Source organism: Dendrobates tinctorius, unplaced genomic scaffold, assembly GCF_039654945.1.
Source record: "Dendrobates tinctorius isolate UK_male_01 unplaced genomic scaffold, ASM3965494v1 ptg000083l, whole genome shotgun sequence".
Taxonomy (NCBI): Eukaryota; Metazoa; Chordata; class Amphibia; order Anura; family Dendrobatidae; genus Dendrobates; species Dendrobates tinctorius.
This window is the reverse complement of record NW_027361751.1, coordinates 8,096,287-8,123,315: the sequence shown is the minus strand read 5'-3', so window position 1 is coordinate 8,123,315 and position 27,029 is coordinate 8,096,287. Positions and strand designations below refer to the sequence as shown.

Genomic DNA, 27,029 nt, shown 5'->3' with positions numbered 1-27,029 from the left:
TTATTGTAAGAACTTTATTACATGAAACTGTAAAAGTTTACAATTCAACTTTTTCAAGAAAAATAAATCATTGATTTAAAGCTTTACAGACGAGCCCAGCGATTTGCACCACTCCAGCGGTTGTGAAACTACAACTCCCCAGCATGCCCTTACAGCTGGCATATTGGAAGTTGTGGCATTCCTGGTGACATTAAGGCAAAAGTTGCTGACCCCTGTTGAATAAAAAAAAAAACCCTCTGCGATTGGTAATCTTGATTTTGGCCCACAATCATTATCCCTTCTCTTTTTGCTTCATAAGTCTAGAAATTGGGCTCGTAGTCACAGTATCCAACGTACAGAGGCTCTGCATTGATGCCGCGCCTAAGAGAAACAGAAGATTCAATATTACTTCTACATGATTACACATGGTTATACTTGGCCTCATGAACATGTTAGACACAGCTGTAAGGGTATGATCATGAGAATGTTAGACACGACTAAGGGTGTGCACACGCTGCGGATTGAGCAAAATCCGCAGGTAAATCCGCGCGGATTGATCCACCCGGATTTAGCAAAATCCGCAGGTCTTATCTGCGGATTAGCCTGCGGTTTATCACCTCTACAATGGAGGCGATGGTAAACCGCAGCGGAATCCGCACAAAGAATTGACATGTCAATTCTTTTTGCGGATTACAAACCACAGCAAAGCAAATCCGCACGGAAAAATCTGCACCGTCTGCACTGCGGTTTCCATTTCCCATAGGATATTATGGTACTGTGTACTATGGACCAAAACCGCTGCGGATCAGCAGCAGAATCCACAGCGTGTGCACACACCCTAAGGGTATGATCATGTTAGTTTTTGGTACAGAAAAATCACTTGTGTTAGCAGGAAAAACGCACTCAAATTTTGTTTTTTTCACTCCATTCATTTGAACGGTTGAAAACCACAAAAAATTGGCTTATTGCATATTCCTAGAAACGCATTGTTAGTTAAAATCCACAAGGGAAAAAAAAAAAAAGCGTCTGAATGAGATTTCTCCTTCATCTCATTGGGGGACCCAGGTACTGTGGGTGTATGCTACCGCCATCTGGAGGCTGACACTAAGTAAACAACACAAGGTTAGCTCCTCCTCCGCATACACCCTTGCCCCGACTGTGGGCGGAAACCAGTTTTATGCTTACTGTCCTTTGGAGGCACACGTGTCTGGTTTTCTCCAGCCTTTTTTTTTTCTTTTCCCCCTTTTTATCTTCCATGAAGACAGGGGCGACGGACCCCATTGAAAGGGTCCGATCTCCCCAAACCAACAACTGGCGAGCACGTGTTGAGTATCGTCTCCACGTATCTTTTCCCGCAACGTGGGACATATCTGGGCCGTTTTCCCCAGACATTTTTTTGCTATGAAGATTAGACACGGGCAACGGATCCGATTTCCCCAAACCATCAACGGGCGAGCACGTGCGAGTATCCCTCCACATACCCTCTCCCGCGACGTGGGACACGATGCCGGACTTAGCCCTGACCACCCCTAGATATGGAAACCATGGGCTATACAGAGGCACAAGACTAGTCCGTGCAGCCCCCACTGCTCCAACGCTAGACGGCGGTGCTGCAAGGCGGCGGACGGTCCCTCTCCTCAGCCCTGTACGGAGGATGGAGTTAGGGTGCCTGCACCGTCCTGGATCCCACCCCCCTGTCCCTTCTACCTGATCAGAGAAGTTGCAGCTGCCAGATGGTATGGATGAGATGGCCAGGGAGGGCCCTGCGGCATCCAGAGGGCCAGAGCCCTTATCTTCAAGCGGTCAGCAGGGGCTGACAGGAGTCCCGGCATAGTCCCCCTCCTCTTCCCCGGCCCACCCAGCAGTCCCTCACGCGTTACTGCAGCGGTGGCGGCGCGCCGTGTCTGACGCCAGTATGACGCCGGCTCCAGCCTTACTATGCGGCGCCCTGCCCGCCCGTCGCGGGCATCAAAAATCCAGCCCGCGGCTTCGGCCGGTGGTAGGCCGCGGCCGGAAGTCCCGCCCTCCTGGCATGACGTCACTTCCGGCGGCCCGCCCTCCGGAGTGGGCGGACGCCGGATAAATTGAGTCCCTGGCTCCGCTTCAGGGTCGGCCCGCCCTCAGCAGGACTGCGCACGGCAGGAGAGCATGTGTGGGGGACGCAGGATCGGGTAAGTGCGTCCCGACTGCGAGAGGCACGCTACGGCAGCCACAGGTGCTTCCCCCTCCCCCCCCCCCCCACAGCCCCTAGCAGAGGCCGGGCGGATACAATATGGCTGGGAAAGGGAAGACGCACACATTCCTATACGCTGCATGCATCGCCTGTAGGGCCTCATTTCCGCGGGCGCAGAGCAATAAATTATGCGAAGCCTGCGACTCTGAACGCGCCCAGGAGCCCACCCCTGTAACCGAGCCCAGGGATTCAAATCTTCCGGAATGGGCCTTATCGCTATCGCAGTCTATGGCGTTGCTTACAAAGGCGATCGAGTCTCTTCACGCCCCAGATAGGGGCAAGGATAGTGGCTCGCCGATCTGGGAGGGGTCCTCCACCTCACAAGAGCCTCCGGCCTGCAGGGGCCGCTCTCATTCCAGGCAGGTGCAAAGGAAATGAACTCACATGGCGTCTCCCGGCCCATCCGGTGCCTCGGCATCCATGAGTTCGGCATCGCGCTCGCCTTCACCAGTTGTCAGGAGCGGGCAGAGTTCAGATTATGACTCAAATGAGCCGCTGGACCTAGATACCCCGGGGTGTCGGGAAACAGTTGACAGCCTCATTGATGCTGTTAAATCAGACTCTGAGGGTTGAGGATGACGTCACCTTGGCCTCAGGCCATAAGGTATCCTTTAAGCGGGCTAAGCGACCGCATAGAGTGTTTTGCTCTCACCCAGAGTTTGAGGACATAGTGCAGCGTAACAGGGAACGGCCGGATAGGCGTTTCTCGGGACAGAAGACGATAGAGGCAAGATATCCGTTTGCTCCAGAGCTCTGTAAGAAATGGGCAGAATCCCCAGTGGTGGATCCACCAGTGTCACGCTTGGCCTCGAAATCCTTGTTATCTGTACCTAGCGGTTCTTCTATCAAGGACCCCACTGATCGGCTCATGGAAAGTTTAGAGCGCTCAGTTTTTGAAGCATCAGGATCAGCACTCTCTCCCTCGTTCGCGGCAACGTGGGTAGCCAAGGCCATGATGTCTTGGTCAGAATCATTGAACAAGGTCTTGCAGGATAGAGACCTGCCTACAGAGGTATCAGAGATCGCGAGTCAAATCGCTATGGCTGGTGACTACTTAATCAACGCTTCCTTGGATGTGGCCAATTGTGCCGAGCTTGCGGCCGCAAATGCGGTAGCCATTAGGAGGGCCCTATGGTTAAGGACATGGCGGGCCAATTCAATTTCCAAAAATTCGTTGACTTCCCTGCCTTATTAGGGTGGCCGCCTGTTTGGAGAAAAATTAGACCAACTAATCTCCGATGCTACAGGGGAGAAAAAGCAGCTTCCTCCCGCAATAAAGGGTCAAGCAGCCGTTTCGCCAAGCTCAGGCACGGTTTCGGGCCTTTCGCAACCCCGGGTGGACGGCAGCGGCCAGCTCTTCCGCTCCAGGTCGCTCCAACCAGGACAGGGAGCGACAAGTCTGAGATAGAGCCAACCCATTGGGCAGAATGCGGGCTCGTCAGCCCAGGGCGAGGGGAGTCAGGGCTCAGAGAGCTTCAGCTAAATGACTCGGAGTAATTTTTAGACGACATCAGCAGAGTAGGCGGCCGCCTGCTCCACTTTCGCCATGTCTGGGTCGCGGCAGCACGCGACTCATGGGTGGCAGAATTGGTGTCCTCAGGGTACAAGATAGAGTTTATCAAGTATCCCCCAAAACGATTTTTTCTGTCCCGACTTCCCAAAGTGGAGCCCCGGGCAAGGGCGTTGCTAGGCGCCATCAATTCACTCCAGCGCAACGGAGTCATTGTTCCCGTACCACAGCACGAGAAGGCTCAGGGGTTTTTATTCCAATCTGTTCGCGGTCCCCAAAAAAGAAGGGACAGTCAGGCCAGTTTTGGACCTGAAGCTCCTGAACAAGTTCATCAGGGTCAAACATTTCCGAATGGAATCTCTCCGTTCAGTTATATCGGCCAAGGAGAATACTTGGCCTCTATCAACATCCAGGATGCCTACCTGCACATCCCCATTTTTCCTCCGCATCAGAGGTTTCTGCGGTTCGCCATCAATGGCCGACATTTCCAGTTTGCAGCACTGCCCTTCGGCTAGCCACTGCTGTTGTGAGTTCATTTTCCCCTTCGTCACTGAGGTCTGGTGAACTCCCTATTCTGGTGAAGGAAGGTAATGAGCCTGATTATCAGGCACCTGAACCTGATGAGGATGACTGGCTGAGTGGAGTCACGGACTAGATATAAGGCTGCCGACGCCCTTCTGCCCTGCGGGTGATTTCTCTGTGGACTTCTAGGACACCAGTCTGATTCCTGCTCCTCTAAGCTAAGTTTTTCTGCTTTGCCTGTTTGCATTAGTGTTTTGTTTTCCTTGCTTTTCTGGATTCTGCCATTCCTTGCTGGGGTGAGCTGAATCTACTTTTGCCTGTAGCTCTGTCTTCAGAATATTCCTGAGTACTGACATAGCTTTTTTGAAGCCTAGCGTCTTCAGGGCCTTTTTCTCTGTCTGTTGGCTCTTATTTTCATAGTGTTTTTCACGGATTGCAGACAGCAGCCTTCCTGTCCTTTTCTATCTAGCTAGATTGGGCCCCGTCTTTGCTCAGTCTATCTTTCTGCCTGTGTTAGTGTTTTCATCTTGCTTCACAGTCATTATATGTTGGGGGCTGCCTATTGCTTTGGGGGTCTGCTCTGGGGTAGTTTATAGTTTTCCCCCTTTCTTTCTTTAGGCCTAGCTATTTCTCCGGCTGTGATCGAGGGGTCTAGGGCATCGTAGGAACCCCCCACGGCTACTGCTAGTTGTGTTGATAGGTTCAGGGGTCTGCAATCCGATAGCTGCCAACTTCTCTGGTTTTCTGGACTTAGCTAGCATTTCTGTTTTTGCCTCCTACAGTGACTCAATTATAACACACTGCCCCCAGAGTGTTCACAAAGGTAATGGCAATCGTAATGGCCGTCTTACACTCTCAGGGCATAGTCGTCTTACCATACTTAGACGACCTTTTAGTGAAGGGCCCCTCATTTCGGGCATGTGAGGAGAATGTCGGCATCACGCTGGATACCCTCTCCCGCTTAAGGTGGTTGGTCAACAGGAAGAAGTCATCCCTTGTCCCAGCCCAGATTTCCTTTTTAGGGATGATCTTCGACACCTCCCGAGGGTTGGTAATTCTCCCTCAAGACAAAGCCCTAGCGCTCCGGCAAGGAGACCAGAAGCTTCTACAGCCAGTCCTGCACACCATTCGGTTTGGGATGAGGGTACTAGGGAAGATGTTGGCAGCAATAGAAGTGATTCCGTTTGCCCAATTTCATCTTCGCCCCCTACAGCACGCCCTCTTGTCAGCCTGGGACAAGAACCCATTCACGCTCAATCAGTGCCAGCTATCCTCGCAGGTCAGGCAGTCGCTAAGGTGGTGGACGATCAGGTCCTCCCTTCTTCAGGGGTAACCCTTTCCCCCGGATCAGTGGCTAGTGGTCACAACCGACGCCAGCCTCCTCAGCTGGGGAGGAGCAGTGCTTCGCCACCACACGGCCCAGGGGCAATGGTCGCAACAGGAAGCACGCCTCTCGATCAACTTGTTGGAAATACGAGCGGTCTGGCGGGCACTGCAACATTTTAGGCATCTTCTAGCAGGACGTCCCGTCCAGATTCAATCGGACGCTACGGCGGTAGCTTACGTAAATCATCAAGGGGGCATGCGCAGCAGGGCAACCATGCGCGAGGTAGGACACGTGCTTTGCTGGGCCAAGAGGAACCATTCACTAATATCGGCAGTCCACATCCCGGGCATGGAAAATTGGACGGCGGACTTCCTCAGCCGGCAGAATGTCACGTCAGGGGAATGGTCTCTGCACCCCGAGGTCTTCCAGCAGATTTGCCAATGGTGGGGAACACCGGATGTGGATCTGATGGCCTCCAGGGTGAACGCCAAGGTGCCCGTGTTAGTCGCTCGGGCCCCGCGAGCGATCGCCGTGGAGGCGTTGGTTCTGCCATGGAACCAGTTTCGCCTTCCATACTTGTTTCCAACGCTGCCGCTGCTCCCGAGGGTCATCAAGAAGATCAAAACAGAAAGCAATTCTGTTGGCCCCGTCGGGCTTGGTACACAGATCTAGTGCAGCTGCTCGCCGACGTCCCATGGCGCCTACCAGAGCGCCCAGATCTACTGGCTCAGTGCCCGATCTTCCACCCGAACTCCGGGGCCCTGTGTTTGATGGCATGGCCGTTGACTCTTGGATTCTGACCCACCAATGTGGTAGCTACAATGATTAGCGCCCAGAAGGTTACCTCGGCGAAGATTTACCATCACACCTGGAAAGTCTTCTTTGCTTGGTGTCGAGATCGTGGTTTTTCTCCACTGACATTTTCGATTCCCAACATCTTGGCCTTTCTCCAGTCAGGCTTGGCCCCGAGCTCCCTTAGGAGGCAGATATCGGCGTTGTACATCCTTTTCCAGCGAAGAATTGCTGCCAATATGCAAGTGAGGACTTTCATCCAGGGAGTCTCCCACTTGGTACCGTCCTATAAGGTGCCCCTGGACACTTGGGACCTTAACCTGGTCCTGAATGTTCTGCAGGAAGTCCCTTTTGAACCGCTACAAGATATTCCTTTGTCGTACCTTTCCCAGAAAGTAGTGTTCTTGGTAGCTATAACTTCCATTAGGCAAGTCTCTGAGTTGGCGGCCTTGTCTTGCCGAGCACAGTTTCTCACCTTCTACAAGGATAAGGTGGTGCTCAGACCAGCTCCCCCTCTTTCTGCCGAAGGTCGTGTCCTCATTTCACATTAATGAGGATATTGTTTTGCCCGCGTTTTGTCCAGCACATAGTACATCGCGTGGAAGAAGCTCTTCACACGTTAGACCTGGTAAGAGCTCTCAGGAGGTACGTGGCGCGGACGGCACCCTTTCATCAGACGGACACGCTGTTCATGCTCCCTGAAGGGCGCAGGAAGGGACTCGCAGCCTCAAAATCGACCATAGCCAGATGGATCCGTCTAACTATTCAGGAAGCCTACCTCGGGCAGTGGGCACCTCTTGGGCGCTTCGGCACCAGGCTTCGACGGAACAGGTGTGCAAGGCAGTGACCTGGTCCAGCCTGCACACGTTTACTAAACATTACAGTGTCCATACTCAGGCTTCGTCAGATGTGAGCCTAGGTAGAAGGATTCTCCAAGCAGCGGTGGCGCACCTTTAGACAGGAGGTGCATGTGGCTTGGATTGGCGAGTCAACTTGCCACCCAGGGACTGCTTTAGGACGTCCCACAGTACCTGTGTCACCCAATGAGACGAAGGAGAAACATGGATTTTTGTGAGAACTCACCGTAAAATCCTTTTCTCCGAGACTCTCATTTGGGGACACAGCACCCACCCTGTTAGCCAAGTTGGCTCTGGTTTACTTAATGTGCATTTTTTGTTGATGTCAGGGTAGATCTTTTCCAGACATTGTTCTCTGCATTTAAGGCTGTTTTTTGTTATTCTCCTACTGCTTTTGCACTAAACAGGTTTCCGCCCGCAATCGGGGCGAGGGTGTATGCGGCAGAGGAGGAGCTAACCTTGTGTTGTTTACTTAGTGTCAGCCTCCAGATGGCGGTAGCATACACCCACAGTACCTGTGTCCCCCAATGAGCGTCTCTGAGAAAATGATTTTACGGTGAGTTCTCACAAAAATACATGTTTCAGCAATCCCATTCATTTTAATGGAACTGTAAACTGCAGCATTTTTAGCCATGAAAAACGCAGTGTGTGAGTAACTAACTATACGGCACTCCGCAATCCCACTCGATCACGGTATAATTTTATTTCATATAAAGGAATTAATTTGAAAAGAAACCCATGTTGTTCCTATCTTCATAAAGGGGAAGAAGGTGGACCCAGGCAACTATAGGCCGGTGAGTCTGACTTCTATACCAGGAAAGATCTTTGAACAAATTATTAAACAACATGTATGTCAATACCTGGATAAGAATGAAGTGATTAAACAGAGTCAGCATGGGTTTGTAACTAATAAGTCATGTCAGACTAACTTAATTTCCTTCTATGACGGTATCACTGATTGGGTGGATCAAGGAAATTCTGTAGATATAGTATATCTTGACTTCAGCAAAGCATTTGACAAAGTCTCTCATACAATCCTTATTGAAAAAATGATTAAGTATGGAATGGACAAGGCAACTGTTAGGTGGATTCATAACTGGCTTAGTGATCGGACCCAAAGAGTGGTCGTAAATGGCTGCACATCCAGTTGGAAGAATGTCTCAAGTGGAGTACCACAGGGCTCTGTCCTGGGCCCTGTATTGTTCAACATCTTTATCAACGATTTAGATGAAGGAATTGAGGGTAAACTGATTAAATTTGCTGATGACACAAAGCTAGGAGGGATAGCTAATACTAGAGAAGAGAGAGAGAGGATTCAAAAAGATTTAAATAAACTGGAGAAGTGGGCAGCAACTAACAGAATGGTTTTTAACAGGGAGAAATGCAAAGTACTACATCTGGGCAATAAAAATGGAAAAAGCATATATAGAATGGGAGGAATAGGGCTAAGTGACAGCACATGTGAAAAAGACTTGGGTATACTAATAGATCACAGACTGAATATGAGTCAACAGTGTGATGCAGCAGCAAAAAAGGCAAATGCAATTCTAGGATGTATTAACAGAAGCATACAGTCTAGATCACGTGAAGTCATTATTTCCCTCTACTCCTCTTTGGTCAGACCTCATCTGGAATATTGTGTCCAGTTTTGGGCACCACATTTTAAAAAAGACATCAACAAACTGGAGCAAGTTCAGAAAAGAGCGACCAGAATGGTGACCGGTCTGCAAACCCTGTCTTATGAGGAAAGGTTGCAGGATTTGGGAATGTTTAGTTTGCAAAAGAGAAGACTGAGAGGAGACTTAATAGCTGTCTACAAATATCTAAAGGGCTGTCACATTGTAGAAGGATCAACTTTATTCTCATTTGCACAAGGAAAGACTAGAAGCAATGGGATGAAACTGAATGGGAGGAGACACAGATTAGATATTAGAAAAAACTTTTTGACAGTTAGAGTGATCAATGAGTGGAACAGGCTGCCACGAGAAGTGGTGAGTTCTCCTTCAATGGAAGTCTTCAAACAGAGGCTGGACAGACATCTGACTGGGATGATTTAGCGAATCCTGCTTTGAGCAGGGGGTTGGACCAGATGGCCCAGGAGGTCCCTTCCAACTCTACGATTCTATGATTCTATGATTCCATTCCATGATCTTTCAGACAATCATCATATTACACAGGTAATGTCGCTTGAGTATATGCACATGTCTTTTAAAAGGTGGGTCTACTCCTAAACCTTTATGGGGGCGAATACCTGCATAATATGGTACTAATATCTGTTATGTAGTGCCATTTTATGGCTGAAAAATCTACAATCAGACTATCTTGGGTGTGTTTATCATGTATGGGGCTTCTTTTTCCTCCTGCTTCAAGTAATTAAATCTAGAGCAGGTTTTGTTCTTGGTGTCAAGAAATGACATGTTGCTTTTCCCAATCGGAAAGCTTGTAAGCTTTGTGCCGGTGACAAAGTTATTTGGATGTTCCTGCCAAAGATCTGTGAGTTTACCTGACCATACGGCAACGATGCTCAATAAGTCTGCTGTAGGCGTCCCCAACTGAGGTGACATCTTTAGGACTCCATAGTCTTTCTGCGACAGCGCTGGCTCTTGGCCTATGTAATAAGGGCAAGAGCCAGTTATACATAATGCATCAGAGATGAAGTTATATTAAATATACATCTTCAATGTAAAGGTCATATTAATATGAAATGAGAGCTGGTTTTAACTTACCATAATCTTGGCATAAGGTTTGATGCATCTACAAACTCTCCCCATAAACAAGCCTCACCGCCAATCACAAGCTGCTTCTGCTCCGTGGTTCCTGCAGCATAATAGGGAATCCATGAGCCTGTGCAAATAACACCTCGGCCATATACTTCTATGCGACAGCAAAATACAATGCTTAATCCATGCAACAGCCAACCAACTACAAAGTCATAAAAGTAACTGCAGAGCTTAGCTGAAATGTAACAATAATAAAAAAAAAAGAAGTATAGGAACTAACAACTTAAAAAAACCCAAAACAAAACAAAAAAAAAACGTGTTTAGCTGCCGTGCACCATGATTGTACACTGGAACAGTCTGGGCCAGTTATGGGCACCATATTACAAGATCTCAGGGCATGAGGCCTTCATCCTGTGAAATACACCAGGTAACAGATCAACATGAGAAAAGAGCATGGAAATATTCTTCGTGCCACGATACGTCACACATCCTCATTATATGGTCTGTCTTATGATACGCGGGGCTGAGGTTTCTAAATTAGCTGTTGTACCCATAGCTAAAAGCTGGATACTATGAAGTGTACAGGAGGGAGATGCAAGTCAGAAGATTGTATCCACAGCCTTACTCACTAAAGTCACATTGTTCATATGGTTTTAATTTGGCTTTGAGCTTAGGTTGTGCTCCAACTTCAGTCTTGACAAAGGCCAGGTTCAGAGGGATGTAATTTTGGTCAGTATATGTTGTCCGTGTGCTCAATGTACACTGATCCAATAATAACCAGTGTGCTTGTGCACACCGATAATTTTCACACGGACAGTTTTACAGACCAGACTGGAGTAGATCAAGAACGGGTAGCCTCTATGCTTGTCTGCTACGCAGGTGAGTAAGCAGAGCTAGTCATGTCCACAATTGGTGGATATTACTGACCCAAGTTATAGAAGTTGTCTGAACCCCTAGTCTAACACCATATTCACAATTTGCTTTGGAGGCGCCTTAGTCACAGATTACAACTCAGACAGGTGCTATAGTGAAGCATGCATCACTATTCTTCCACCTCAAAGCAGAACACAACAGAATTGAACCTGCAGCTTAAAAACATGAAGGTAATGCGCCTTCCCCTGTATGCGGACAAGACTCCACACAGACTATGGCTCCTTTTCTACAAGGCATACTAGCTCAAACTCTGGATATTTTCCCAAAAAACATTACTTCTAAAAAGGAATAAGAACAATGTGCAGAGTTTGATAACATGCTCTGATTTCTCATTTTTCTTCATGTTCATACAAAGAGCACAGTACAGGGCCATTGACTATACTGGTGCAGACAGTCAGTGTGCTCTGTCGGGCATCATTTTTGGCCGTATATCCCAATTGGATGTGGACCGTACCACCTGCCAATGAAGAAATGTGGAAGTGGCCAAGAGATTCAGTTTTTGCTCAGTCATGAAAGTTTAGGTGATTTTGATCATAGAAGTCACTGCTTCAAGTGTATGTCCTCTAGTGATGAGCAAGTTGCTGCTGTATGTTTCGCAACTGTTTAAACAGCCGCGAGACATGCAGCGGTGGCTTGAGCATTTTTTTTTTTAGCACGTCGATAGTCGATTAGGGTAACACCTTATCAGAGCAATCTCATTCATCACTGACCTCCAATTAGGAAATGTCAACTATTGCTTTGAGTAAAGGTAGTAATCACAGAAAAGGACAGAAAAGTGTAGAGGACAATACCGCAGTGCAAGATGGCACCCAATGGTCTGTATATCGGAAGTAGAGATGGGCGGACCAGTGGAAGTTTGGGTTCTAGTACATGACCAGAACTTTTTAGAACCCAAACCCCATTAAAAATAATGCATTCAATCACCTCGAACACTGCACCGGACTTCAGCAGAAAGCCAGTGTTTGGCGTTCAGGCCTGTACACTGACTGTCCGGAAAAAAGCCAAACATTTGCTTGTGTTCGCCCATCTCTAATCAGAAGTCAAACAAAAAACAATCACCGCGCTATACTGAGGAAAGAGAGGATATATAAGCTGAATACTCACTTGCTGAACGAGTAGATGTGGAGCATAAACAGATATGAGGCAGCTAATTTTCATCAGCTGACAGATATGGCCAGTGAAATAATGCTAATGTTAGTATTAACACAGTGGGTATATAGTGTGCACTGGAAGGTGCAAGATAGAAAATGGAGTACTTACTGGTCGCACTGGGCAGTGTTAATTGTACCGTGGCTAGTGAAGGTGGCAGACTCAATATTATGAATTAAAAGTTAGAAATTGAAGTTCGTCGGTGTGGCAAAGAAAGAGTGCCAATAGGATTTAATGACACTTACTGGGTATTTGGGTGAAGTGTCATTAAATAATATAGGCACTCTTTGCCACACCGAGGGACTTCAATTTCTAACTTTTAATTTTTAATTCATAATATTGAATCTGCCACCTTCACTAGCCAAGTATTTAACTTAAAACCATCTGGATATTGGTACCACGGTACGATTAACACTGCCCAGGGCGACCAGTAAGTACTCCATGTTCTATTCTTGCACACTATATACCCACTGTGTTAATACTAACATTAGCATTATTTCACTAGCCATATCTGTCAGCTGATGAAAATTAGCTGCCTCATATCTGTTTATGCTCCACATCTACTCATTCAGCAAGTGAGTATTCAACTTATATGTCCTCTCTTTCCTCAGTATAGCGCGGTGATTGCTTTTGTTCATAAATTCTAATCTAGTACAACAGGAATAGACACAGTGCCTGTTATATCACCAGCTGCATCTGAGATCTACCTTCTCTCACCATCTGAGTGGTTAGCGCCAGTGTAATCTTACTGCTCTTCTAATCAGAAGTCATTTAGTACACCAGAAATCTTTTGACCCACTCACCCCAGAGTAGATCAGGTCCAACAAAAAAAAACCAAAAAAAAAAAAAACCTGCAAAGCATCTCAGCAAATGCCTAGACTGAACAGTGTTCAGGAACTATGGAGTTAGGCCAACGCTGATGGCACAAATAGGTGAACTCTCACCTACCATACTTTTCTAAAGCCTCTTATTTTACTTTTTTATCATCCCCCCTCCTCCACGAGTTGTGGGTCCAATGGGCAATGATATCCTAAAAGGCAGTCACATGCAGATAGATTTGGTGAGGTAAAGAGGCGCCAGAACACACCAGTAAAATTTGTTGGCTCGACTCGGTAGGCTTGGATCCAGTCCTGACCATAGGAAATTCGATTTAGGTACCAGGGAGATGACAGAAGGACCTGAAATCCGGCAGCCGTAACAGCCGCCATCTCGTTTTGATAATCTTTTTCCTTCCAAACTTCCACAACGGTGTCTGGTTTCAACTGAGGGATTTAAACACTTATTTAATAAAGTATGCCACAGTATCTGACACCTGCAAGAGAGCAAGACTAGACATTAATGTCACACACCCCAAGAGAGGCTGCTAATTAGTCTCCGATATGGAAGATGCAGAGGAGACCATGACTTTTACAGAACTGTGCAGGTGGCCTGGAGAAGAAATCAGAACATGCCTAAAGCTTTGCCCTGGTTGTGGCTGCTGAGGACCTGAATAATGAGTGCTACTGGGAAACGTTATATTCTAAAAAGACAAGTCAAGGATAACAGCGAGGCTGTGGAAAAACAAGGATCAAAAGCAGAGAAGCAAAGCCGGCCAGGTTATTTTGGGTTAGGCCTAAGATATATCATGCTGAACACCATCAATTCTAGCAACGCTCTTGTCCAGCCATACCACCCGTAATACTAATAACATTACTGACAGCCATGTGCAGCTGTAGGTGTTTAAAGTGTAGATTGCCCAAAACTATATTCATTCTTAACGAGTAAAATGATCAGTTAAATAAGATTGTTAGTCTTTGAGGCATAAGACCCCATACCTAAAAGACCACCGAACGCATAGATTTCACCCAACAGATGATGTCAGGATCGCACAAAGTGATAAAGATTTTACAATCTGGAAAAGCAAAAGAAAGTAAAAACATTTTATTGCAGCTATCAAAATAATAGCAAGTGCAAAGAAAAATATTAGGAGCCAGCGAGACTCAGAACACTGCATTGTATGCCCATGCAAGAATTTGTATTCGCATTGCTGGATTTTGCACCTCACAAGCTTTATCCGTGCACAGCGGAGTGGATTGTACTGGATGGAGTGAGCTGTATCCAATAACTCTTAGGGCTCGCTCACACCACTGTATAAATCTGATGAGTGCTGGGTTTTTTTTGTTATTGGATAGCACACTAATCAATGTTATTCAATGGAGCTGTACTGATGAGTTTTTTTTTTTCCTTCACTGACCAAATTGGTGGGAGAGACAGATGAGAAAAACAAAACAATATGCTGCAATCTCACTCTGAAATTGGATGAGACACCCCTTAAATCTATGGTTACAAGGGTGTGTGTCAGGAAACTGTAAATAGTCCAATAAACGATTAAGGGTATGTGCACACGGTGCAGATTCTGCTGCGGATCCGCAGCATTTCTGCAGCTGCGGGTCCGCAGCAGATTTAGATGTGTTGTACAGTACCATTTGTTTTCAATGGTAAACTGGAAAACACTCTGCACATGCTGCGGATTTTTCCGTGCGGTTTTGCTGCGGTTTACAATCTGCAGCATGTCAATTCTTTAGTGCAGAAACGCTGCAATTTCACACCTCATCCATTATGAGGTGTAAAACCACAGGGCAAAACCGCAGGACTTTAGTCTAATCCTGCGGATTTATCTGCAGTTTTTACTACAAAATCCGCAGAGCCAAAAAACTCTGTGTGCACATACCCTAATAGCTACAGAGATAAACAAAAAAAAAAAAATGAATGGATTTGTTTTTTTTTAGATTCTATCCTGCGACCCTTGTCTTATACGAAGGAACATGCAGTTACTTACTGTGGCCATATTGAAGCCTAAAAAATATTGCTCAGAGGTTTTCTAGCACTGATGGTGATGGCTTATGTACAATAGAGAGAACTGAGATTCTGACTGATAAGCGCTGCAGTTATAGAGGTCACCGCTGTTCTCACAACGACGCTCCATAGAATCGCTGGATGCCGTGGGAGGAGTGTTTAAAATAAGCGATTTTTTTTGTGTGCATTTTTATTTTTGATTACTGGGTTAGTAATAGGGGTGTCTGATAAACGCCTTTCCATCACTAACCCCTGAGCTCGATGCCAGCCGACATCAACCCCATACACCATTACCCCAAATGCCACTGCATCAGGGCAAATCAGGAAGAGCCAGGGCCAAAAGTCAGAATTGGAGCATCTCATATGATGTGCCAATTCTTGGGCAGCTGCGGGCTTGTATTTTTAGGCCGGGAAGGGCCCAATATGCAGGTACCTACCCAGCCTGATAATATGCAAGCCCACAGCTGTCTGCTTTACCTTTGCTGGTTATGAAAATTAGGAAAGATTTAATTTAAAAAAAAAAAAAAATAGTTTAAACGGCTTAAGGCTAAACACCCTTTAGTGTCACATGAAAGGCACGAAAGGATCCTGGTTTATTATATGTAAGGGGCTTGTGACATTAAATATCTACAGAACATTATATCTGTATAGAAGATTGCTTTATTACTTAGCTTTAAATGAGAATTACAGTATTTAAAAGATAGTTAATCGCATTGCATACGGATGTCATATGGATGCTAGGTGAGACAAATTGCGTTGTACTCATGTCACTCGTCCTACTTTTCTGGATCAACATCCAATCGATTTTTTTATTTTTTAAATATGCTAGTGTGACTCCAGCGTAAGTCTACACGGTTCATAGAAGCCTGGCAGCACTTAAAAGGGCTTCCACAGTCAGATTTTGCGCTAAGCCGATTTCCTTGACTTATCTTTAGGCGGCATCACACCTCCCACCTAAAGAACAAATGTCCTACTGTAGTATCCCTTAAATGTTGTGCTTTTTTTCTTATTAATCCATTTGTTATCTTGCCTGAAGGAGCCTCTGTGCTCTGAAAGCTTGCAAACATTTTCTGGTTAGCCAATAAAGGTATCACTCTGAGAATACTTTTGTCATCAGTGGGCGGAAAAGTATTCACATCGATTTTTCTGCCTAACACAGTACCACAATATAATTTATTACTGTACATTGTGCCCTGAGAAAATGTTATTGTATCTTATAGATTTTGATATGTTGAACATGAATACGTGCTCCCAAAAGTCTATCACGTAAGGTTTGTAAGAAAAAACAGTTTATAGTCTACATTATGAGGTCCGAGACACTACATACATATGCATCGATGTCAGTAGCAAAAGCAATTGTTCAAAAGTGTTAGGCAGACGACTTTCGTTTATAATCCATGTCAGATGCTTCTCGAATAAGATTCCAGCAATAGTCAGCCAGCATTGACGTACTCCACTTTCCCTGGTACCTTTTCTCCATCAGCGCAATCTCTTGGTGAAATCTTTCACCATGTTCTTCACTAACGGCACCAAGACTGGCTGGAAAAAAGTCCAAGTGAGACTGTAGAAAATGCATTTTTAGTGACAGATTGCATTTCCTCAAATGATATACTGTGAGCATGTTGTCCACGAGCTGTTCAAAGTTCAGTGCCCTGCTGTTGCCAAGGAAGTTGAAGGTCACATCTTTATATTCAATTAATTTTTTATTGAGTGAAATCACTTTTACATGCAAAGAAGAAGTATTCGTTGAACTTAAGTATATTCAAAATAAGTTACAATAAAGTGTAGTTATACAGTTGTAACAAATTCAGAAGTGACAAACCATATAATAACTGATAATTAGTTGATAATTCACATTTAGAAATTTTGCATCTAGAGGTATAAGGAGCATAACAAAGAAAAGACTTATGCTGGTCTCATATTTAGAATTGGTGTCGTAACACAACTATTTACATGGATGGAAGCATTAGTGTTTTTTAAAAAAGGAAAGGGATGGGTTTATTGGGTAGAAGGGTAGGTGGTTATGCCCACTATGTGTTGGAACAAAAGTCCGTTTGCCATGATGGGGTACAAGTTCTTCTGATGAAGATCATTCACACTAATCGATTAGGTCCAAGTGATACAACGTTAGGATCCGGAAAGCATATTGGGTAAATTAGTTGAAGACATAAAACGGTTCCAGTGGTTCCATTTTTAATATTTTTGTAAGATATTGTTCCTAAGGGCGAACGTGTATTCATACGTGTTGTGAGAGGAGATTTTGTCTATTACTTTGTCTAGTGTTGGAGGAATAGGGTCTCTCCAAAGGGCGGCAATGTAGTTTTTCGCTGTAAGTAATATATGCGAAACTATAGGTCTATATATATATGCGGGATGGTGTCTAGGCCAACCAGGAGTACTAGTTCCGGAGATGGTTGTAATTTCAGGTTAGTAATATTATTAATTAGGGTTTCTAGTGCACCCCAAAAGTTTTTAAGATGTGGACAGCTCCAGAAGATATGCGCTAAACTTCCGGTAGCTTGACAATTTCTCCAGCATAAGGGGGAGTTTGTATTTTGAATTTTATGTAGTTTAAGAGGGGTGTAATACCAACGAGTATATATTTTGTAGTGGGTTTCTACAAGAGATGAACTAGGGATGAAGGAGTAGATAGACTTAAAAGTTGTGTGTAGGAGGTCAGTTGTGATGTTAGTGTCCAATTCAGTTTCCCAAGCTTTTAGGTTAGGGATGTGTGAAAAGTGAGTATCCTGGTTGAGGTTCTGATATAGGCTGTGTGCACACGATGCAGATATCCAGCGGATCCGCAGCGGATTTTACCGCACAGAAACGTTGCATATCCGCATTGTGATGTACAGTAGCATTTAAATCAATGAAAAAAAAAAAAAAAAAAAAAACACGCTGTGCAGACGCTGCAGATTTTTCCGCGCGGTTTTCCTGTGGTACAAAATCCGCAGCATGTCACTTCTTTTGTGCAGTTTTCCACCTCCCCAGTCTTCAAAACGCAGGGGGAAAACCGCAGTGGAAAACCGCACAAAAACCGCACTAAAAATGGAAGAAATCCGCAGGAAAAATGCAGGCATTTGACCTGCGGATTTCTTCCATTCTGCGCGGAAAAATCCGCAGGGCTAAAAAGGTCCGTCTGCACTCAGCCTTATACCACACCAAATCTGCGCGGAAAAATCTGCAGCATGTGCACAGCGCTTTTTGTTTTACATAGCCTTAAGGCCATGTGCACACGATGCAGATTTCCAGCGGATCTGCAGCGGATTTTACCGCGCAGAAACGTTGCATATCCGCATTGTGATGTACAGTAGCATTTAAATCAATGAAAAAAAAAAAACGCTGTGCAGACGCTGCGGATTTTTCTGTGCGGTTTTCCTGTGGTACAAAATCCGCAGCATGTCACTTCTTTTGTGCGGTTTTCCACCTCCCCAGTCTTCAAATCCGCAGGGGGAAAACCACAGTGGAAAACCGCACTAAAAATGGAAGAAATCCGCAGGAAAAATGCAGGTCATTTGACCTGCGGATTTCTTCAATTCTGCGTGGAAAAATCCGCAGGGCAAAAAAGTACGTGTGCACTCAGCCAAATGTGGCTAGTTTTCCAGAAAGGAGAGATTTCTGGGATATTTGAACATCTGCTGAAGGTTTTGTGGAAGAAAAAAGTTGAGTTTATGAGGTCTTGGATTTTCTTCCATGTCGTCTCTTCTGTAAGGTCAAGCTTGAATTTCTCTCTAAAAAGTTGGAAGGGAATGAGTTTGTTATTCTCGTCGATTATATCTGATATATATTGAATGCCTTGTAGTCTCCATGAGTTAAGTTTAATTCTTGTAGATAAAAAATTCAAAAAAATACCTATATCTATCCAAGTAGGAGAGACCACGGGAAAAGATTTGAGAGAGAATTTCAATAGAGCTTTCCAAGAGAGAATTGCGGATTTGACTGATTTCCTCCAGTAGTTTTAGTTTTGTCGCATAACTAAGAGAGGGTGAAAAGACTGAGTGTACCTTTGGATTTTGTAGGCTCTTCTAGCATTAGCCATGTTGGTCCGTCCTTTTCTGTCCACCAGTCTTGAATAAGTTTAATTAGTGTGGCATCGTGGTAGGCGGTTAGGTTTGGAAAGGAGAGTCCACCTAGTTTTTTTTCTTCTCTAAAATCGACCTAGCTACTCTAGGTTTTTGTTTTGCCCAGATGAAGGAAATTAGTTGAGATTGGAGTTTTTGTAACCATCTCTTCGTTATGGATATGGGGATAGATCAAGGTCACATCTTTAAAGGCTCTCCATGCCACTTGTTCAGCACCATGCAAACGACCATCAAAGCTCCTGTCATTCATTATATCTCTGATCTGTGGGCCAATAAAAATACCTTCTTTAATCTTTGCAACACTTAATCTTTGAAATTTCTGTTGCAAGTAAGAAAAGGCTTCCGATTCTTTGTTCATTACTTTGACAAAATTCTTCATAAGCCCAAGTTTAATATGCAAAGGAGGGAGAAATATCTTTGCTGGATCAAGGAGGATTGTTTAACATTCTTCTGTCGATCAACCAGGTTTTCACAGAGTGGCCAGTCCTTTCTGAAATAGTGCTTTACTCATGCACAACTGTCCCACTCACAAATTAAACACTACTTGGTATAACCAAGCTGCAGTCCAAGAAGAAGTGCAAAAACTTTTAGATCACCACATATGTTCCAGTTATAATTTATGTGGGTGAACAGTAACTCCATATTCTCATAAGATTCTTTCATGTGAACGGCATGTCCAATAGGTATAGAAGGATAGATATTTCCATTGTGTAGTAAAACAGCCTTCAGACTTAAAACTGATGAGTCAATGAACAATCACCATTCCTTCTGGTCATGTTCGCTTCTAAGAGCACCAAACAACCCCAAGACGTCATTGCAAAAGGTTAAACTGTCGACATGGTTGAAAAATTGATTAAGGTCTTCTTGACAACAGCAAAAAACAGAAACTCTTGTTCCTGGTAATAAGAGATGCCGTTCTTGTAGCCTTGGTCCCAATAATTCTGCCTGCCTCTGACAATTTCAAATCTCTGACCAAGTCACTCAGATCAGCGTGACTGAACAGATGTGGATTAGATGTAGAAGGCTCAAAGTCTGGGTCTGCAGCAGTTTCATTTTCCACTGACATTGTTAGTTCATCTTCATCGTCCTCCATTGGCCATACTTTGGGCGGCTTTGGAACACGAAGACTTTCATCGTGTGGCACTGGTCTTATGGCTGATAGAAGATTAGGATATTCTATTGATTTCTTGTTCTTTGCTGAATATCCTGTTACATTTGTAAGGCAGAAGTAGCTGTTACATGATCTCTCTGCTCTCTCCATATCACTGGGACAGCGAACAGTATTGAAGGTAGTGATCCATTCAGCCATGCTCTAAGTATGTCAGTGTTGTCTTTTGATCGCTCCCGGGCCCAGGAGATGTGGTATGCTCCCTACACGGTCCATCGAAGGATTCACTGCGCAAGCGCGGAATTCGCATAAGTGCTTGCATATGTGTAGATCAGCGATTTATGTTATTTCAGTGGGAAACTCAGAATATGCTGTTTCAGAAAGAGTTCATATATCAGTTTTTAAACTTAGAATATAATGTTTCGTATCATTTCTCAAAAATCTTATGTGATAGGGAAAATCTAAAGTCATTTCTGAAATCAGCATGGAAAAAAAAAATCTATCAGGAACACTCAAAATTGTCCGAGGGACAAAACCTTGTTAACAGCGTATTCATCTTGCAGAGGCTTAGCGTCTCCGCAAGATAAATAGACATTTAGACATTCTGCGGTCTAGAAAGACGCGCCGCATGACCGGTTACGCAGGTCTGCCACCTGCATCTTTGAACACATAGTGGAGATGGGATTTCATAAAATCCCCTCCACTATGCTGTAACATCTGGCCGCTGTGTCCAAGTAGAGCGTCACGTCCACCATCCTTCCATGCGTGATCTCTGCACAGTTTTCCAGCCCAGCCTCAGTCACACTTGTTCAGTACATCCTATGGGATTCTCCCAATAATCTTATTTGGGCATTTCATGTACCCACGCTTCTATTCTACCGAGACTGGTTACCATCTTAGTCCATGGTATGCACATTGCTCTGACCCAAAACTTGTCCACACACAGTGGGCCAATGGTTGTAGGTCAAATTTGTATCGTTATAGGCGAACCATTCAATTGAGAGTTCATTTCTTTTTAATCCTGACTGTCACTATGGCCAAAACCCTGCTCCCTTGTAAGACTGAGCAGCATGATGAGAGAGCTTGCTGACCCCTGCATTAGGCCACCGATAGTCAATTGGTGTGTGTGCCAAGAACTAGATGGCGGGCCGTGACGCTCAAATGCATGTTGGATACTATTCATGGTTTACAAGCTTAGATATGTACATTTTGACCGGGTCCAGTATTCGAGATCTACACAGAAAATTCTGAACATGAGAATGGGACTGTGCTGCAACACCAGGCAAAGCCACAACCAAGTGTATGGCACTTCTGAAGAACCTACACAAAACATGCATTTGTGGGACTTCAGAACGTGGCTGACCTATACTCACTGGTAATTATGGATGCCTGGTTACAAGATATGGATGTGGTACTTGCCGATACCACACGGCACATGACAAATCTGCTTACAATCTTTGTTTGCACTCGGCACTTTGTAGTAATTGTTAAGATTGAGTACATTTCATCACCTGTGTTGCTCATATCCCACATCCAGCGTTTTATTTTCTATTAAAATCAGATGTAATTACCCTATTAGGGAGTTTAATGGAATAAACTTGTGATAAGTATGTCTAGTTTGTCCTATTTCTCACCACTAGGTGGCAATAGTACTTAAGAAACTTTTTCTATTGTGGCTATAAAAGATGGATTTTTGGGTTCTTACTGTAAAATCTCTTTCTTGGAGCCTTCATTGGGGGACACAAATTACCATGGGTGTATGCTGCTGCTGCTAGGAGGCTGACACTATGCAAAACAAGAAAATTAGCTCCTCCCTGGCAGTATACACCCACCGACAGGCACCAAGTACCTCAGTTGGTGAGAAAGCAGTAGGAGAAGCAACCAAAACTCTCAAAATATGTACCAACCCAACAAAGGACTCGATAGCCCAACACTGTACAACTTAAAACAGGGAGGGTACTGTGTCCCCCAATGAAGGCTCCAAGAAAGATTTTACAGTAAGAACCCAAAAATCCAGCTTTATCGCTTCATTGGGGGACACAGATTACCATGGGACGTTCCAAAGCAGTCCTGAGGGTGGGAACAGCAATAAAGGAACGAAAGAAGGGCTTAGGTCGGTCGATGTGCTACCGCCGCCTGCAGAACCTTCCTACCCAAAGCTGCATCAGACGAGGCCTGGGTATGAACCCTGTAGAACCTCGCAAAGGTGTGCAAAGACGACCAGGTCGCGGCTCTGCAAAGTTGCAAGGCCGAAGCCTGGTGTCGCACAGTCCAAGAAGCCCCTACAGCCCGGCTGGAGTGGGCTCTCACTCCTGGAGGGGGCCGTTTTTCCTGAAGTCGGTAGGCTTCCAGAATGGTAGAACGAATCCAGCGAGCGATTGTGGATTTGGATGCCGGAAGCCCTTTCCGGCGACCTTCAGAGATGACAAGCAGGGAATCGGATTGGCGAAATGAAGCGGTCCTGGCAAGGTAGACACGCAAGGCCCTCACTACATCCAGTTTGTGGAGCGACTTTTCCAGAGGGTGAGCAGGCGCAGGACAAAATGAGGAAAGGACGATATCCTCGTTAATGTGAAACGGGGATACCACTTTTGGAAGGAAGGAGGGAACTGGCCTGAGAACGACCTTATCCTGGTGGAGGATTAGTTACGGGGAACGACAGGATAAAGCCGCCAGCTCAGAAACTCTCCTGATGGATGTAATGGCGATTAGGAAAGCCACCTTCCATGAGAGAAGGAACAGAGGAATGTCCTGGATAGGTTCGAATGGCGCCTTTTGGAGAGCGCCAAGAACGAGATTGAGATCCCACGGATCTATAGGAGAATGATGAGGAGAAGCCACAAGGGCGACTCCTTGGAGAAAAGTCTTCACCTGCGGTAAGGAGGCCAGATCCTTTTGGAAGAGAATAGCCAGAGCAGATACCTGGCCTTTGAGGGTACTGAGGAACAGGCCCGCATCCAAACCGGACTGGAGGAAGCCAAGTATGGATGGAATGGAGAACGATAATGGAAAAACATAGTTATCGTCGCACCAACGGAAAAAAAGCCTTGCAGTACCTATGGTAAATGCGGGAGAAGGCTGGATTCCTAGCTCTGATCATGGTTTGAATGACCCGGCTGGAAAAACCTGATTCTCCCAGAATTGTGGCCTCAGCCATGCCGTTAATCTCAGAGACTGAGAAGTCTGGTGGTAAAGGGGGCCTTGTGAGAAGATCTGGACGGTCTGGAAGCCTCCAGGGGATGTCCGCGAGCATTTTCACCAACTCCGCGTACCAAGGTCGTCTTGGCCAGTCTGGAGCCACGAGAATTACCGGGATGCCTTCTGACTTTATCTTCTTGACCACCCTTGGTATCAGGGCAAGAGGAGGAAACAGGTAAGGCAGTTGGAACTGGGACCACGGAATTACCAGGGCGTCGCAACCGACGGCTAGAGGATCCCTGGACCTGGCTACAAAGTGAGGAACTTTGTTGTTCATCCGAGATGCCATGAGATCGACGTCCGGGATGCCCCAACGCTGGCATATCTGATTGAAGACTGTGGGGTGAAGGGACCATTCGCCTGACGCTAGACCCTGGTGACTTAGAAAGTCGGCTGCCCAATTTTCCACCCCTGGAATGTGAATGGCGGAGATCGCCGGAACGTGACGCTCTGCTCAACGCAGTATCTTTGCCACTTCTGACATTTACCTGCCTGCGTGAGTACTGCCCTGGTGGTTTATGTACGCCACGGCCGTGGCGTTGTTTGATTGAATGCGGACTGGTTTGCCTACGAGGAGAGGCTGCCAACGAAGGAGAGCAAGGAAGATTGCTCTGATTTCCAGAAGATTGATGGGAAGAAGAGTCTCCTGGGCGTTCCAGCGCCCTTGGGCCGTTTTCCTATGGAAAACCGCCCCCCATCCTAGGAGACTGGCATCCGTGGTGATAACTTGCCACTGAGGCGGAAGAAAGGACCTTCCCTGGAGAACTGACGCCAGCAATGTCCACCAGGTCAGCTATTGTCTTACTCTGAGCGGAAGGAGAATGGGACAGTCCAGAGAAACCGAGGTCTTGTCCCAGACTGAAAGGAGGATCAGCTGGAGAGAGCGAGTGTGAAATTGTGCGAAAGGCACTGCTTCCATGGAAGCCATCATCTTCCCCAGGACCCTCATGCAGGACCGAAGGGGAATGGTCTTTGAGCGTTTGCAAAGGGCTGAAAATTTGTCCCTCGGTAGAAACACACGGGCTAGAATCGTGTCGAATTCCATGCCCAAAAAGGTCAGACGCTGGGTAGGGTGCAGGATGGACTTCTCTTTGTTGACTATCCATCCGAGGCAGCCAAGAGCATCCAGGGTTATCTAAAGACTTGGAAGACAGTCCTGGCGGGACGAGCCCTTGATCAGGAGATCAGATAAGATGAGAATCCCCCTGGATCGAAGGATGGCCATGACTGTTGCCATCACCTTCGTAAAGACACTGGGAGCGGAGGCTAGGCCGAAGGGAAGGGCCGTGAACGGATAGTGATTGTCCTGAACCGCAAAGCGGAGGCATCTCTGATGTTGCAAACAAACAGGGATGTGGAGATAGGCATCCTGTATGTCCACAGAGCAGAGGAACTCTCCGGGGTCCATCGAGGCTATTACCGAGCGCAGGGACTCCATCTTGAAGTGGAGGATCCTCACGTGGCGGTTGAGCAACTGGAGGTCCAAAATTGGACGAAGGGAGCAGTCTTTTTTTCAGGACTGCGAAGAGATTCGAGTAGAACCCTGAAAACCGTTCGTTTGAAGGAACGGGAACGATAACCCCAGCGGAAAGAAGGGAAGAGACGGCCTGAAGGAACCCTGGAATATGGGACCGCTGTCTTGGGGGTAGAGACATGAAAAAGCGACACTTTGGGGGGGGGGGGGGGGGGAGAAAATTTGATTTTGTATCCGGATATGATGATTTCCCTGACTCAAGTGTCGTCGACAGACAGCCATGCGTCCATGAAAGAGGAAAGTCTGCCTCCCACCCTGGAAGGAAAATCTACCGGAGCGGGAGCCTGAAGACCTGGAGGATTGGCCTCTTGATTTCCAGCGGGGTGAGGGTATATAAGATGGTTTTCTCTGCTCTCTGGAAGCAGAAGGCCGGTTCTGCTGGGATGATCCTTCTGTGGAAGAGAAGGGGCGAAAGGACCTAAACGGCCGAGAAGCTTTTCTGTTGAAGAATCGTCTAGGCCGAGACTGGGAAAGGGAGGTACTTTTACCACCAGTGGCATTTGAAATTATCTGATCCAACTTAGCGTCAAAGAGCCTGGACCCGTGAAATGCCAGGTTGGTGAGTCTTCTTAGAAGTGGTGTCCGCACTCCAGGACTTCAACCAAAAGATACAGGGTATGGCTACTATGTTGCTGTTAGCTCTTGCTACGCAGCCGGCCGCATCCAAGGAGGCGGCCAAAAGATATTTACCCGCATAATTAATTTGGTCTGCTAGATCAGCCAGCTCGTTCTGAGGAGCTGCCGCTAAGATGCCCTTGTGAAGAATTTTTGCTCAGGCTGAAATGACTTTGGCCACACAGGAGGCAAAAATAGAACAGAGGGAGGCGCCGGACGCCTCAAAAATCGACTTAGCCAGCGATTCTATTTGCCTGTCTGTTGGATCTTTAAGTGATGCCCCGTCCGGAAGAGATAGAACAGACTTAGAGGAAAGACGGGAAACTTGTGGATCCACTTCGGGGGCTTTGGTCCATTTTGCTAGCAGGTCTGCATCGAAGGGATATAGTACATCTAGGTACTTGCGGCCTGAGAAACGCTTCTCAGGGTGTTCCCAGTGTTTGGATAAGGAAGAATTGAACCTGTGATTAGGAAATGTTCGAGAAGGAGGTTTCGCTCGCTTAAAGGGAACAGAGCATTCCTGAAGGGGTGCCTTATTCTCCTTTATTTTGAGGGTTTCAAAAATAGCCGATATGAGACTATCAACCATGTCCCGAGTTTTAGACATGTTGTCTGTCTGAGTCAGATTCAGATTGGGAATCATCGTCTGACCTAAGGTCGTCCTCTGATGACGGATGCGAGGAACGTAGCCTGGGTGAAGCGGAAGGACCTTGCGAGCTGGACGAAGAGCCAGACAGAGCCCGCTTTCTACAACTCCTACCTGGTCTGTCCGTCTGAAGGTCACGGTCAGGTGCAGACGACTCACCGTGAGAGGCGGTCGGCGCACAGGTGGCTGTAGATAGCTGATGTAAACGTTCTAAGACCTGGAGCAGGGACTGACAGACTCTAGTTAGGTCAGAGACCGACTGAAACATTGCAACGGCCCCCTCTTGGGGAGATAGGGGACTCTCATTTCGGGCCTCGGTGTGCTCCTGAGGGGCAGACATAGTGGAAAGGCTGCAGGACGGGCAGAAGGGAGACGACTGGCCTGACGCCCACTTCTTTTTACAGCGCGCGCAGGCGTAGTGAGTAACGGAGGGTCTAGTATAAATCGCCCTTGCTGGGTTGGGCATATGTACAGACTGCAAAATTATAGCAGCCAATATGAGGGAGAATACTGCAGAGTCTGAGAGAATACTGCCGAGGAGGACCAATTAGGGCTCAGGAATATGGAAAGAGCCTACCGTGTCCAGCACGTCAGTCTGAAGTGCAGCAGACAGCCGACGTGTCCCCCAAGCTGAGATCCGAGGAGCGTCTCACACGAGGTCTCAGGGAGCCGCAGGACCTGAGCGATGGGCGGAGCTGAACGGCAGCGTAGCGCGATTGGCTGAAGGATGCGGGGGGGCGCGGATAAGGGGAGAGGACTGGAGCTACTAAGAGAAAGTAGCTCTACGATAGGCTCAGAAAAAAAGCGCCAACAGAGCGCGTGCAAGGCAGGCGGCGTGAACCAGCTAAAGAAGCGAAAGTAAAAACACGCTGCTGGATATTAGAGAAATTTTACCAAAAATTCTCATTTACTGGTGTTATTTTGTATTACTCATGGGTCTAGCCATGTGATGCAAATCCATGTACCACCCCACGAGCTTTTGCTGTTTT

At 46.4% G+C, this 27,029-nt stretch overlaps 1 protein-coding gene across 3 annotated transcripts in view; it reads right to left on the bottom strand.

Moving 5' to 3' along the window:
• Positions 1–27,029, bottom strand: part of HEXB (hexosaminidase subunit beta) — a 49,232-nt gene continuing 22,203 nt past the window's right edge. Inside the window, exons 11-14 of one of the 3 annotated variants that reach the window (XM_073584078.1) lie at positions 13,110–13,284; positions 9,947–10,037; positions 9,724–9,828; positions 1–360 (exon numbers count right to left, since the gene is read on the bottom strand). In XM_073584078.1, coding sequence (XP_073440179.1) covers positions 300–360; positions 9,724–9,828; positions 9,947–10,037; positions 13,110–13,284 — 432 coding nt within the window. In that variant the 3' untranslated portion in view covers positions 1–299. Of the gene's footprint in view, positions 361–9,723; positions 9,829–9,946; positions 10,038–13,109; positions 13,285–27,029 lie in introns of those variants that run through there. The other 2 variants (XM_073584077.1, XR_012233850.1) reach the window with 2 other exon arrangements.